Source organism: Micropterus dolomieu, linkage group LG02 (assembly GCF_021292245.1).
Source record: "Micropterus dolomieu isolate WLL.071019.BEF.003 ecotype Adirondacks linkage group LG02, ASM2129224v1, whole genome shotgun sequence".
NCBI classification, from domain to species: domain Eukaryota; kingdom Metazoa; phylum Chordata; class Actinopteri; order Centrarchiformes; family Centrarchidae; genus Micropterus; species Micropterus dolomieu.
In genome coordinates, this window is record NC_060151.1 from 31,930,225 (window position 1) to 31,942,006 (window position 11,782).

General features: G+C 48.8%; 1 protein-coding gene across 2 annotated transcripts in view; it reads left to right on the forward strand.

Annotated features, from left to right (window-relative positions):
- The first annotated feature begins 4,056 nt into the window (after nucleotides 1-4,056).
- Nucleotides 4,057-11,782, forward strand: part of kpnb1 (karyopherin (importin) beta 1) — a 12,869-nt gene continuing 5,143 nt past the window's right edge. The window contains exons 1-10 of one of the 2 annotated variants that reach the window (XM_046038733.1): nucleotides 4,057-4,439; nucleotides 5,327-5,385; nucleotides 9,480-9,662; nucleotides 9,735-9,935; nucleotides 10,087-10,239; nucleotides 10,364-10,423; nucleotides 10,527-10,616; nucleotides 10,697-10,813; nucleotides 10,924-11,025; nucleotides 11,127-11,351. In XM_046038733.1, coding sequence (XP_045894689.1) covers nucleotides 4,400-4,439; nucleotides 5,327-5,385; nucleotides 9,480-9,662; nucleotides 9,735-9,935; nucleotides 10,087-10,239; nucleotides 10,364-10,423; nucleotides 10,527-10,616; nucleotides 10,697-10,813; nucleotides 10,924-11,025; nucleotides 11,127-11,351 — 1,230 coding nt within the window. In that variant the 5' untranslated portion in view covers nucleotides 4,057-4,399. The remainder of the gene's footprint in view (nucleotides 4,440-5,326; nucleotides 5,386-9,479; nucleotides 9,663-9,734; nucleotides 9,936-10,086; nucleotides 10,240-10,363; nucleotides 10,424-10,526; nucleotides 10,617-10,696; nucleotides 10,814-10,923; nucleotides 11,026-11,126; nucleotides 11,352-11,782) is intronic. The other variant, XM_046038740.1, reaches the window with a different exon arrangement.

Here is an 11,782-nt window from a genome sequence, read left to right on the forward strand (position 1 = left end):
CCTCTCCCTGCTCAGCTCCCCTGTGCTGGACCCTGATTGTGCAGCTACATAATAATAAATATGACTAACAATAATCCATTCTCTCATTCTAAAAACACTGTCTCTGGATCCAGTTACCTGCTCCTCCTCCTGCTCCTCCTCCTGCTCCTCCTCCTGCTCCTCATTAACATGACCCCCTCCTCCTGCTCCTCCTCTACCTCCTCATTAACATGACCCCGTCCTCCTGCTCCTCCTCCTGCTCCTCCTCCTGCTCCTCCTCTACCTCCTCATTAACATGACCCCGTCCCTCTGCTCCTCCTCTACCTCCTCATTAAAATGACCCCCTCCCTCTGCTCCTCCTCTACCTCCTCATTAACATGACCCCCTCCCTCTGCTCCTCCTCTACCTCCTCATTAACATGACCCCCTCCCTCTGCTCCTCCTCCTGCTCCTCCTCTACCTCCTCATTAACATGACCCCCTCCCTCTGCTCCTCCTCTACCTCCTCATTAACATGACCCCCTCCCTCTGCTCCTCCTCTACCTCCTCATTATTGCTCTTATTCACACACTCTGTCAGGGATCTGAATCAGAGGAATCTGGCACTTCCCCTCCATATCGAAAGTATTTGGCCCAATCAGACACACAGACAGTCATAAAGTAGCCTAAAACATTAGAAACTGAAAAATAAAAACTCCTGCCCCCTGAAATGGAAAGTTGCTCCCCATCGCCACAGTGGGCAATCCGGCCCTGAGCCCCAGTAAATTAATAATAACATCTCCCGACACGCGGACAGGATCTGGTGTTAATTCATGTTCTGTGTTCTTCTGCACATCCAAACGGCCTCACACACAGTCCAGGTCCATCCAGGAAAGGTGTTTGGAGCAGGTCCCCCGGCGCCAGGATGAAGTGACTGGGGGGCCAGTTAAAAATGGCGAGGGGGCAAATCTTTATAAATCAATACACAGGACCCTTCACGGCGCGAAGCGCGTGGCGCAGTTGCGTCTCCAACTCCAATTTTGCTCGTTTGACTGCAGAAATAAAATGTTCGGTTCAGAAGGGTCGCACTTAATTAGTCATAGCTGTGTAGGACATAACATGCAATAAACCAATCAGCGTCATCTCCCGTTTAAAGCATTATGAAAAACAGCAGCTGAGTGACCGAACTGCAGAGAGGAAATGAACAGAAGTGTGGACGCGATCTAAAAACCATCTGTGATCCTGAAGCCTTTTGAGTGAAGTGTCGGAGCTCCAGTCTGTCACGCAGTCTTTATATAGACTATGATGCAGGGGTCGTGGGTCACATCTCTGCCCTACACCGGTTTCTTTATTTTGTGTTTTATTGATGTAGGAATGTTTTACGGCAGCCGTCCTGATCAACCCTGAGCCCCATCAGAGGCTAAACGTGGATTACAGAAGCTGAAAGTTTGATTCTGTTTCCTCTCTCTGTCCTGTCAAGTTTATTACTGCAGCTTTTTTTGTTTTGTCCCACGGTAATAATATAATAATAATATTATGTCCCACGGTAATAATAATAATAATAATAATAACATAGTCTGCACGTTATTCCAGCAGCAGAGTCCTCGGGTGGCTGTAAGAGATAAATGTTACTGTGGGACTGATGATGAAACTCATCAGGCTGAAATCTTCTCCTGTTTTCAGGCAAAAGGCGAAACAAGTAGTAACTGTGCAACCCGGTATCATGTCAAAGCTGTAATCCTCACGCTGGTCCACTAGAGGATGCCTGTCATTGTCACGCCTGGATGCAGGCGTGGTCGGACCAACCCGACGTCATTTCAAATGAGGTGGTTAGTCGGGAGCCCTCAACCACCTCCGTCTTATTATAAATGAATAAATTAACGTTCACGCTCTCTGAAGCGCGTGAAGTGCGGAGCGTGTTCTCTGCTTTACAAGTCAGAGCCAGGTCCTTTAAAGCAGCACCCAGCCAGCTCTTTTGAACTTGGTTCAGTTGTGCCAGAAGCGCGTGGCTTTGGCGAAGTTGGGTGACATTTAGGGATTAAAAAGATGAGTGGAAAAAGAAAATGTGTTAGAATCCTGATAGATGGAGAATACCTGGCAATTACAAATAAGGAGGAATCTGAAATACAAGGTAAGAAGTTTGAAAGTTAGTGGGAGTCATTTAGCCTAAACATCGACAAAAAGGATATTTTAGTAGCCTGAATAGTGATGTAACTAAGAAAAAAAGATAATGATGAATCGGTACTTCTGAATCGGACATGGACTTTTCATTATGAGTTAAAATGGTCCTAGAGGGAAGTGACAAAAGGACAAAATCAACTATGCTATAGCCAACATGTAGAGCCTTAATAAGACCATGTATTGATTATGAGCAGTATTTTAGAAAAACTAGACAGAACACAGTTCAGATCTCTAAGACTCAGGTGCAGTGAAAACAACAACGAAGCTGAGGAATTACCATCATATTTTGTTTATTTATTTTTAACCCTGTCCTGCCCAGCAGCCTGGTATAGAGTATAATGACCTGGATACCATATTGTGCCAGACATAATAATAGTAAAAGAGAGAAAGAAAGAAAAGCATCAGGAATAATTCTACCAGGGACAACCTACATTTGTTTGTGTGTGTGTGTGTACATGTGTGCTCATAAGCCTGTTAAAGAATGTAGTTGTTAGTGAGAGTGGGACACATCTGTGCCACACCGACCCTCTTGATATTTAAGACGTCCTAAGTTGTATTGGGTCCAGTGGGCAGTGATAATATCACTAATTAGTTTTCTAAAACAGTAATATCATTACTTACTAATCCAAGTAACGCTGCGTTACTCGTTACTGAACGCAGCATCCTTGACGTGAGGAGTATGTAAGAAAACACTCCACAAATGTGAACTACGATGCGCAAATATCTGCTAATATGTATTTTTACATTTGTGATGTGTAAAATCATGTCCACAAAAATACAGAGTGACTTCTACACACAAAACAGTTTTTGCACATTTGCGGATCATTTCTTGTCAATTTGCAGGTCACGTAACATTTGTGACTTCCTTTTTACGCAGTTGTGGAATTTTGTCCACTCAAACAAAGACATCAAAGAAGCGGACCTCACGGTAAGCAAGTGTAAATATGCATTTATACTGTCTGTAGATTAGAGATTAATTAGATTTACAGCCCTGACAGTGTTAGATAAAGTGGGACAGTTTTAATGCTAATGCTAGAAAGCATAGTGCAGCAGTTTCCTGAAAAAAAGATAACATTTTTAAAGTTGTTGGTAAGAATAATGTATCTGAGTGTCAATTTTATGTTTGGTAATTTATTAAATACACTAGGCTCCACAAAAGATGGCACCCATACAAAGAAAAGAAGAGCAGACAGAGATTAGTGAAAGGGGGACAGGGCATGAGAAGGTCAGGACAACAAGGTAGGAAGGGAAGAGAGAATGGCAGTGGACTGTGAGGAATATAAAGGACAGGAACCTAAGGTAAGGTTTTTAGCCAAGGCATGAAACACCCTGAAGTTGACATTACAAAAGTGAGTGAAAGGGCTGCTGAGAGGCATCAGGTACAAGTTTACTTACATAGCCTTACAATTGCCTTTAGGTTACTCGCAAACATGATTTTTAAAATTTAATTTATTTAATTATATCACTCTAACACATTATATATGCTATATGTTATTAAATGTTGTAAAAAGTATTTCTCATGTGTTTAACTTAAATAATATAGTGTCCCACTTTATCTGAGTGCTTCCAGTTTGCGGAAGAGGGTGACAGATGATGTTTACAGATAAACAATTTGATAATAATAAATAAACTGGCTTAGTTTCACCATAGATGACAAAATACATTCAATTTTAATACATCCTAACTGATTTAGGTTGTTTACCACAAAGTGTCCCACTTCACCCTGTAAACATATGTCCAGCTTATTTAAAGTGGATTTGTTTCTGTTTTTTTTTTTTTTAAATTGAACTAAAATAGAGCGCGTGGAGTGACTATTTAATATAAATGAATAAATAAACGCGCGCGCTCTCTGCTAACCAACTAATTCCTTCCGTACTTTAAACGTGAAGCGTGTTCTCTGCTGTCCACATGTCCGGCAGTCCGTGAAGGCAGCACGCAGCCGGCCGTCAGCGTGATATCCTTCCGCGGGAGAGAAGCGCGCGGCCCTTTCCCTCCCGACAACACAGGATGCGAACGGGCGGCGGTGAAGCTACGAGACGTTACTCTGCGCCACGGCCGTCAACATTTCCCGCAACATCCGAGTGAAACACGCCGCGCTAGCACCGGGGGACACTCCCGCCTCTTTAACGTTAATCACCGACCGATCGGCGGGTACCGACTGAGCTCCGTGGAAGAAATATAATCCGCAGTGAGCGCTGCGCGGCAACCGAAACTAGCGAGCTAGCGACCCCGTGAAGAGCGAGAGCGAGAGCCGGCGGACGGAATGGAGCTCATCACTATCCTCGAGAAAACCGTCTCTCCAGGTGAATATCAGCACCGCACACTTCACGCACACTGAGCCCGAGCTGCGAGGCCCTGTTCCGGGGCGGTAGCTGCCGTGTTAGCGGCTAACTTAGCTCCGGTGAACCGGTGAAAGTTTGAAGTGCGGGAGGAGGGAAATGCCTCGCTAGCTGTTAGCCTGTAATGCTAACCCGGCTAACGGCCTCACTCACCGCGGGTAACGCTGGTGACTTCGCACTCTGTCAGCCGCCGTGTCGCTGTGTGACTCTGCACTTTACCTGCCGGGCTGCTCAGGTGATCTCTAGAGACGCTGTCATGCCGTCATAGTGTGTGTGTTTACCCGCAGAGGCTGACCTGACCCTGCCCATGCCTGGTGGAGCCGCTCAGTTAGCCGTTAGCTTGTATCATTCAAACCATCGGCCGCTTCCACGCACGCCTGTCCGGGCGGACGGCACTTTAGAGCGGCCGAGAGCAGAGAAAAGTTCCTCTGGGTGTCTCTTTAATTAGCTCACATTGGTTTAAGCTAATTTAATGTTGTTTTAACCGGTTTTGCTTTTTGTCCAGAACTTTCTGTCACTCCAAACGGGTCCCGGTGGCCGGCTAATGTTAGCATGCTAGCCCAGAATCTGGTGCACGGTGGCTAACACGCACGTTGGAGCCTCGCCGTGTTTCTCCACCCAGACTGCGGGTGTGCTATCAGTGAAATGAGCCCGCAGTGTCACTAATTAGCGGGAAATGTGTGTGATAATGCCGCGTCGTGTGTTTTAGAGAAGCTAACACACCTGCTTCACCAGCCAGTTTATTATAACCTTCGCAGTGAAGCCGTGTGTTAGCCTAAATGCTAACCGTATGTGCCAGCTAATTAGCTAACATCACAGTGAATAACCCTCTCCCCCTCCTCTCCCCGCAGATCGGAATGAACTGGAGGCGGCGCAGAAGTTTCTGGAGCAGGCGGCGATAGAGAACCTGGTTAGTGATGTGACGGTGTTTTACTGGAGCAGGTGGAGGAGAAGCTAACGGACCTGCTGCTACAGGCTGCAGCAGCAGCAGCAGCAGCAGCAGCGTGGACGGAGAGGAGCTCAGGACAGCTGGAGCCCGCCAGGCTGCTGCTGCTGCTGCTTCCTCCTCCACCCCCACCAACACACACACACACACACACACACACAGCGTGCTAGCGTTAGCATTTCATGTATGGAGCTACACCCATCTGTGGTGAGGGCTGCAGATCTGAGGTCAAACTGTTTATCTCGGTGAACTCTCATTTAAAGGGTCAGTTCACCTAAATTACATGAAACCTCTCTGTCATTTATCATAGAAAAATGCAGTTTTAACTTGAACGTGTTATAACTCTGTCACACTGTTGTTTTTGTTCATGAATCCTTTAAAAAGTGATGATTTTGATCCCTTTTCCTCCACATGGTGCCAGCTCGCCTCGCCTTTTAGGGAAAAGTGCCAGCTGGTACTATTTTATTTTTCATATCCCCTTCGTTGAGGTTCCAAGCGAGCTGAAAGGGTGAGGTGAAAACACTGCAGACTGCTGATTGGTCAGCACTATTCACTGCATCATCGTTGGGCGCGCCAGCCGAGGGCCAGTGTTTCATATTTTACACTTTTAATCCGCTATTTCATCCCTAAATCCACTTCTGACCAGAGGCGAGAAATCAAACGTGTAAACTTCTGGCAGGTTTACCAAGTTACGTTACCGTACTAACGTACATACTGCACCCCGCCCTGCCCCTTCCTAAAAAGTGACGGCCAGTGTGTTCAGCAGCTCGAACAATATTGAACCTGAGGAGTGAACGGGCTGAAAACACTCTGGATAAACAGGATTTAACTAAATAAACCAGAAAGCCGGTCTCTCCCAACCTTTTAGCTCACGTCAGGGTTCCCACGGGTCCTGGGAAACCTGGAAAACAGTCAATCCAATTTTTCAGTCATGAAAAACACCTGGAAAATGTAGAATGTCCTGGAAAATTCTTTTAACATTATGTTGCTGCAGCGTTGTGAACGCAGCCCGATTCAGGTCACACGGCAGCACAGGCAGGATGACGTTTATTCAAGCGTTGTATCCTCTGAAGGGAAACATGAGTAGCTGCTAACTGTGTGAGACTCCTGGCGAGTCGCTGGCAGTAGCGGCCGGCGTTTCACGTTGATGCTTCAGGTGTTTCGGGGGGAGAATTGTAAAATGTTTTTGCTGATCTCAGACACAGTAACGGTGATACTTCCAGTTCCCTCCTCCTCTTGTCTTCCTACAGTAATATTACCGTTACTGCCAGTCACAGGGCTGCAGTTAATGATTTAGATAAATTATTGTGGACGTTTCAACTTAAGAACAGATGAACGTGTGTCGTCTGTCAGGTACTGTGGCTGTCCTTCAGGTGTCTGAGCAGCGGGCTACAACACAAAGCTGCTGAGTTCGTTGGTATAAAAGGATAAAAAGGAAGCTGAAACGGCCGTAATCATTGAGTAGTTCAGAGGTAGGAGGAGCCTGGAGCGGTGATCGTGGGGCGGCAGATCAGGCTTTCTGCGTTTGTCACGGCTGCTTTCAGGATGTTTGTCATTTGCAGAGGGAAGACGTCTGCCAGCAAGGCTGCTTAAATTAAGTTCAGTGTTTTGGTCTCATCACTAGTACGATCCATGTGCAGCCTGCTGCCATAGCAACACTCATAGCTTTAATTATTCACAATCGGTTAGTGAATTATGTCACAACACGGCCTGATGAGATTTTAGTTTCTCTGCAGCTCAACATGTCGACTCTTTGTGGGAAATATCACAAGTTAATAATAAGTGAACGCTTCAAGTGTGTGTTAGTCGAGTCACGTATTTAAATTTTAACGTGGTGAGATCTACAAACGTGCGCGCACTGATGGACGACTTCACCCGTCTGCTAGCAAGTCAAAAAAAACATTGAACAGGCGGCGGTGTTGTAATTTGATGGCTCTGTGCAGACGGCAGTGAAGACTGCTGAGGTCGACTTGAAACATGCTGCATTTATTGAACTTAAATTTAAACTCCCGCACCTGAAAGTCTGCACCAAGGTCCCAGCCAGAGTTCATGTTTGGATGCAGTCGGTTAGTTTCACGCTGCAGGGACCAGGACTTGCATCGTCTCCCTGTACCTACTTGACTTTGATTGGTTGAACAGTTGCACGGGGAGCTTTGACCAGAATGAATGAATGAGGAATCGTCACGGCACTAGCCGACTACCCGCAACACATTCTCATCTCAGTGCGTCAATTACCGGCGCTTTGAGACGGGCTCGTTCAAATTCGCCAAATGAACGTCCCCGTTGTGCAAACATTGGGCCTAAATGGTCGCCGGTGTTTCGGCAAGACTGCGAGCGATCCTTGTGCCCCTCTGTTTGAGGAGAGACAATGATGTGTCCTGTTTTCAGTGCGTTTCCTCGTGCATCACACAGGAACCATCAAACTTCCTGTAAATGGTCTGAACCGTCGAGGGCAAAAAAAAATGCTTTCACACTAGACACGAACCAAACCGTGGTTCAGTTGGATCCGGACCGAGGCTCAGGGAGGTTTCACACCTGTAGTTTTGGTCCGGACCAAACGAGGCAGGTGTGACAGCCCCCTTAAACTCAGCCGTGGTGTCGCGAGACGCAGTGACTCTCAATCTGAGTTAGAGAAGTGTAAACTAGTGAGCGGAGGGAAACTGGCTGCTAGGCTGATCGCTGGTGTGAAGTGTCCAATGAACAGTTACAAATCTTCATCACAACCTGCTGAGAGAAAGTCTGACTGTTGACAAGGGGGCGGAGCCTCTGCTGGACTGGACAGGTGGGCGCTGATTTACAAAGACGAGACAAATCCAGCGGAAACGGACCGCAGCAGGAAGCTCGTGAACCTGCAGTAAGAAAGACAAAACTTTATCAACACAGCTGTTGATCGAGCATGAACGCGTAGAAAGTTTTTGATCAGCTGTCTGCGGTCTTGATGTACAGAAGTGCAGCGTGTTCGCACGGCTAATAGTGACGCCAAAGAGCTAAATGTAGAGATTTAAGTTTGACAGAATCTTTTCATCATAGAATAATTAGTGAAATTGTAAAGTGAGACAAACCAGCGCTGCTCCCTCTGCCAGGAGGAGTGACTGATTATTAAGTGACGGGAAAGAGCTGATAAGAGGAGAATCTTCAGCGTCGTCCTTCTGAAACAGGACAATTTGTTCTTCTTACATTATAAACACTTTGAAATGAAACCGTCTGCAGAGGGCGAGAGAAACTGACTGGAAAAGACGGTTGTTTTATCCGTCTTTGATATTAAACAATCTTTAGATTGAAGCTCTGTGAAACCAGACGTTCAGCCTGCTGGCGGCTTTGGTTTCGCTTCAGAACACTTTAAAGTAGAAGTGCGTTAGAGGAGGAGACGCAGCAGGAGAGAGAGACTGTGTGGGATTAAAAACCAGTTTTCTGTCATCACGCCGGTACTCAGCTGTATGTGTTGTCACATCTAAACGGTGTTGGCGCCCACGAGAACACAGGTGTACAGGATTTCTCTTGTTTAACCACAGCTGGAACTGATGATGTCCAGGTGTGCTGCGGCAGGTGTTGGAAGGTTTGAAGAAGAGCGTTTCATAAACCGCTCGGCGTCCGTTTAGTGTGCTGCGTTCAGGGTCGTGGGAGTAAAGAGCTCTCTGCAGAGGAGGAAGCTGACGGCCCGGAGATGAAAACACTCTTCAGTTCTGCAGAGTCACAGAGGCTCTGGTGCATCAGAGCGTGATGGGACGTTTCCGGTGGTGGTGCAGCACTCACGGTGCCGTGCAAATAAAAAGAGGCGGGAAGCCGAGCGTGGTGCAATGTGACGCGGCGTTTAAACACAGGAAGGAAAGGAAAGCGGATCATGAGTAAATATCAGCAACCAGGAAGTCATTGATCAAATTCAGGTTTCTAAATCTGCAGAGACGCAAACAAAACATTTTCATCCCTCGCTCTGAGATCTGGTGTTTTAGTTTCTACGTGAGCAGCACATATGTGACCGTGTGCACGTTATCGGGTCTTTGACGACCCGTCAGGGATCAGGACCTCGACTCTGACCTCTGATCTGTTTCCTCCCTCAGCCCACATTCCTGGTGGAGTTGTCCAAGGTGTTGGCGAACCCGGGGAACACTCAGGTGGCTCGAGTCGCCGCCGGTCTGCAGGTGAAGAACTCTCTGACCTCCAAAGACCCCGACGTCAAGACACAGTACCAGCAGCGATGGCTGGCCATCGACGCCAACGCTCGCTGCGAGATCAAGAACTACGTAAGTAAAGTTTATTTAAGGCGTCTCTGTCCCGTGTCTTCCCGTCTGACCGTCCGTCTCTCTGTCCCGCAGGTTTTACAGACTCTGGGCACGGAGACGTACCGGCCCAGCTCGGCGTCGCAGTGCGTCGCCGGGATCGCCTGCGCCGAGATCCCCGTTAACCAGTGGCCCGAGCTGATCCCGCAGCTGGTGGCCAACGTCACCGACCCCTCCAGCACCGAACACATGAAGGAGTCCACGCTGGAGGCCATCGGCTACATCTGCCAGGACATCGTGAGTGAAGGGCGCAGACACAAAACACCTGGCGGCGGCTTTATTTCGCTGCACGTGCAGTGAAATAAAGCCGCACAGCCCGAGTCTGATCATCAGAACTGGATCCAGAACTTCACGATTACGTGTTAAAACCTGGTTGTGGTTTCTTCAGGACCCGGAGCAGCTGCAGGAGAACGCCAACCAGATCCTGACGGCCATCATCCAGGGCATGAGGAAGGAGGAGCCCAGTAACAACGTTAAACTGGCGGCCACCAACGCCCTGCTCAACTCTCTGGAGTTCACCAAGGCCAACTTCGACAAGGAGGTACCCAGATCCCCGAGCGCACTCCCCGTCCCGACCCTTGAATCTCGGTGCAGATCCCCGGGATGTAAGTGACTGTCGCAAATAAAATGTTTTGTTAACGAGTGTCCTGCCTGCTGCGTTTCAGACGGAGAGACACTTCATCATGCAGGTGGTCTGTGAAGCGACACAGTGTCCCGACACCAGAGTGAGTAACACGTCGAGTATCGAAGTCCGCCCCCCCGAAGACTCGAACCAAACTGATCCTCCTCTGTCTTCCTGTTGTTGTTCTGCCTGTGGCGTGTTCTCAGGTGCGTGTGGCGGCCTTACAGAACCTGGTGAAGATCATGTCCCTGTATTATCAGTACATGGAGACGTACATGGGTCCGGCTCTGTTCGCGGTGAGACTGATGTTTGTTCTCAATAAAACACTCTGCTTCCTCGCATGTCGCACCCTAAACTTCTGCGCGCCTCCTCTCAGATCACCATCGAGGCGATGAAGAGCGACATCGACGAGGTGGCCCTGCAGGGCATCGAGTTCTGGTCCAACGTCTGTGACGAGGAGATGGACCTGGCCATCGAGGCCTCAGAGGTCTGTGTAAGCAAGCTTTATTACATCGTCAGCTCTTTAAGGTGCAGTTGGTTAAAACCACCCCGTTTGACTGTGGTGTTTTGGGTCTCTCCCTGTTTGCTCTCGTCCAATGGCAGGCCTCGGAGCAGGGGCGCCCCCCGGAGCACACCAGTAAATTCTACGCTAAAGGGGCCCTGCAGTACCTGGTCCCCATCCTGACCCAGACCCTCACCAAACAGGTAACGCACCCGGACTCTGGGCCGTAAGCTGTTGTCTGAACGTGCCGCTGCGTGTCGGCCCTCCGGCCCCTCTCACGTGACCTTTGACCCCCCCCTAACAGGACGAGAACGACGACGACGACGACTGGAACCCGTGCAAGGCCGCGGGCGTGTGTCTGATGCTGCTGGCGACGTGCTGCGAGGACGACGTGGTTCCTCACGTTCTGCCCTTCATCAAAGAACACATCAAGCACCCCGACTGGCGCTACAGGGACGCCTCCGTCATGGCCTTCGGGTCCATCCTGGAAGGACCCGAGCTGAACCAGCTGAAACCCCTCGTCATACAGGTCAGTCCAGGACGCTCTCCGAACCGTTCGGCAAGTTTCAGAAGGAAGACGCAAAACAGTTGAGGCACAAACACTAAAATAATACCAGCCGATCACTTCTGTGGACGTGTGGCGACCGCATGAAACGTGCGAGAGCGTGAAAGAGGCTGCATGTCAGTAAATACACATTTACACAAAGGGCACAGAAGGTATTTACAGGTTCACGTTAGCCGTCCTGATGCTGGTTCTGCACGGACTGGAAGCTTGCTACTGTCCCCCTCCTGCCTCCTCCTCTGTCCCCCTCCCTGACTCCTCCTCCTCCTCTGTCCCCCTCCCTGACTCCTCCTCCTCCTCTGTCCCTCTCCCTGACTCCTCCTCCTCCTCTGTCCCCCTCCCTGACTCCTCCTCCTCTGTCTCTCTCCCTGACTCCTCCTCCTCCTCTGTCCCCCTCC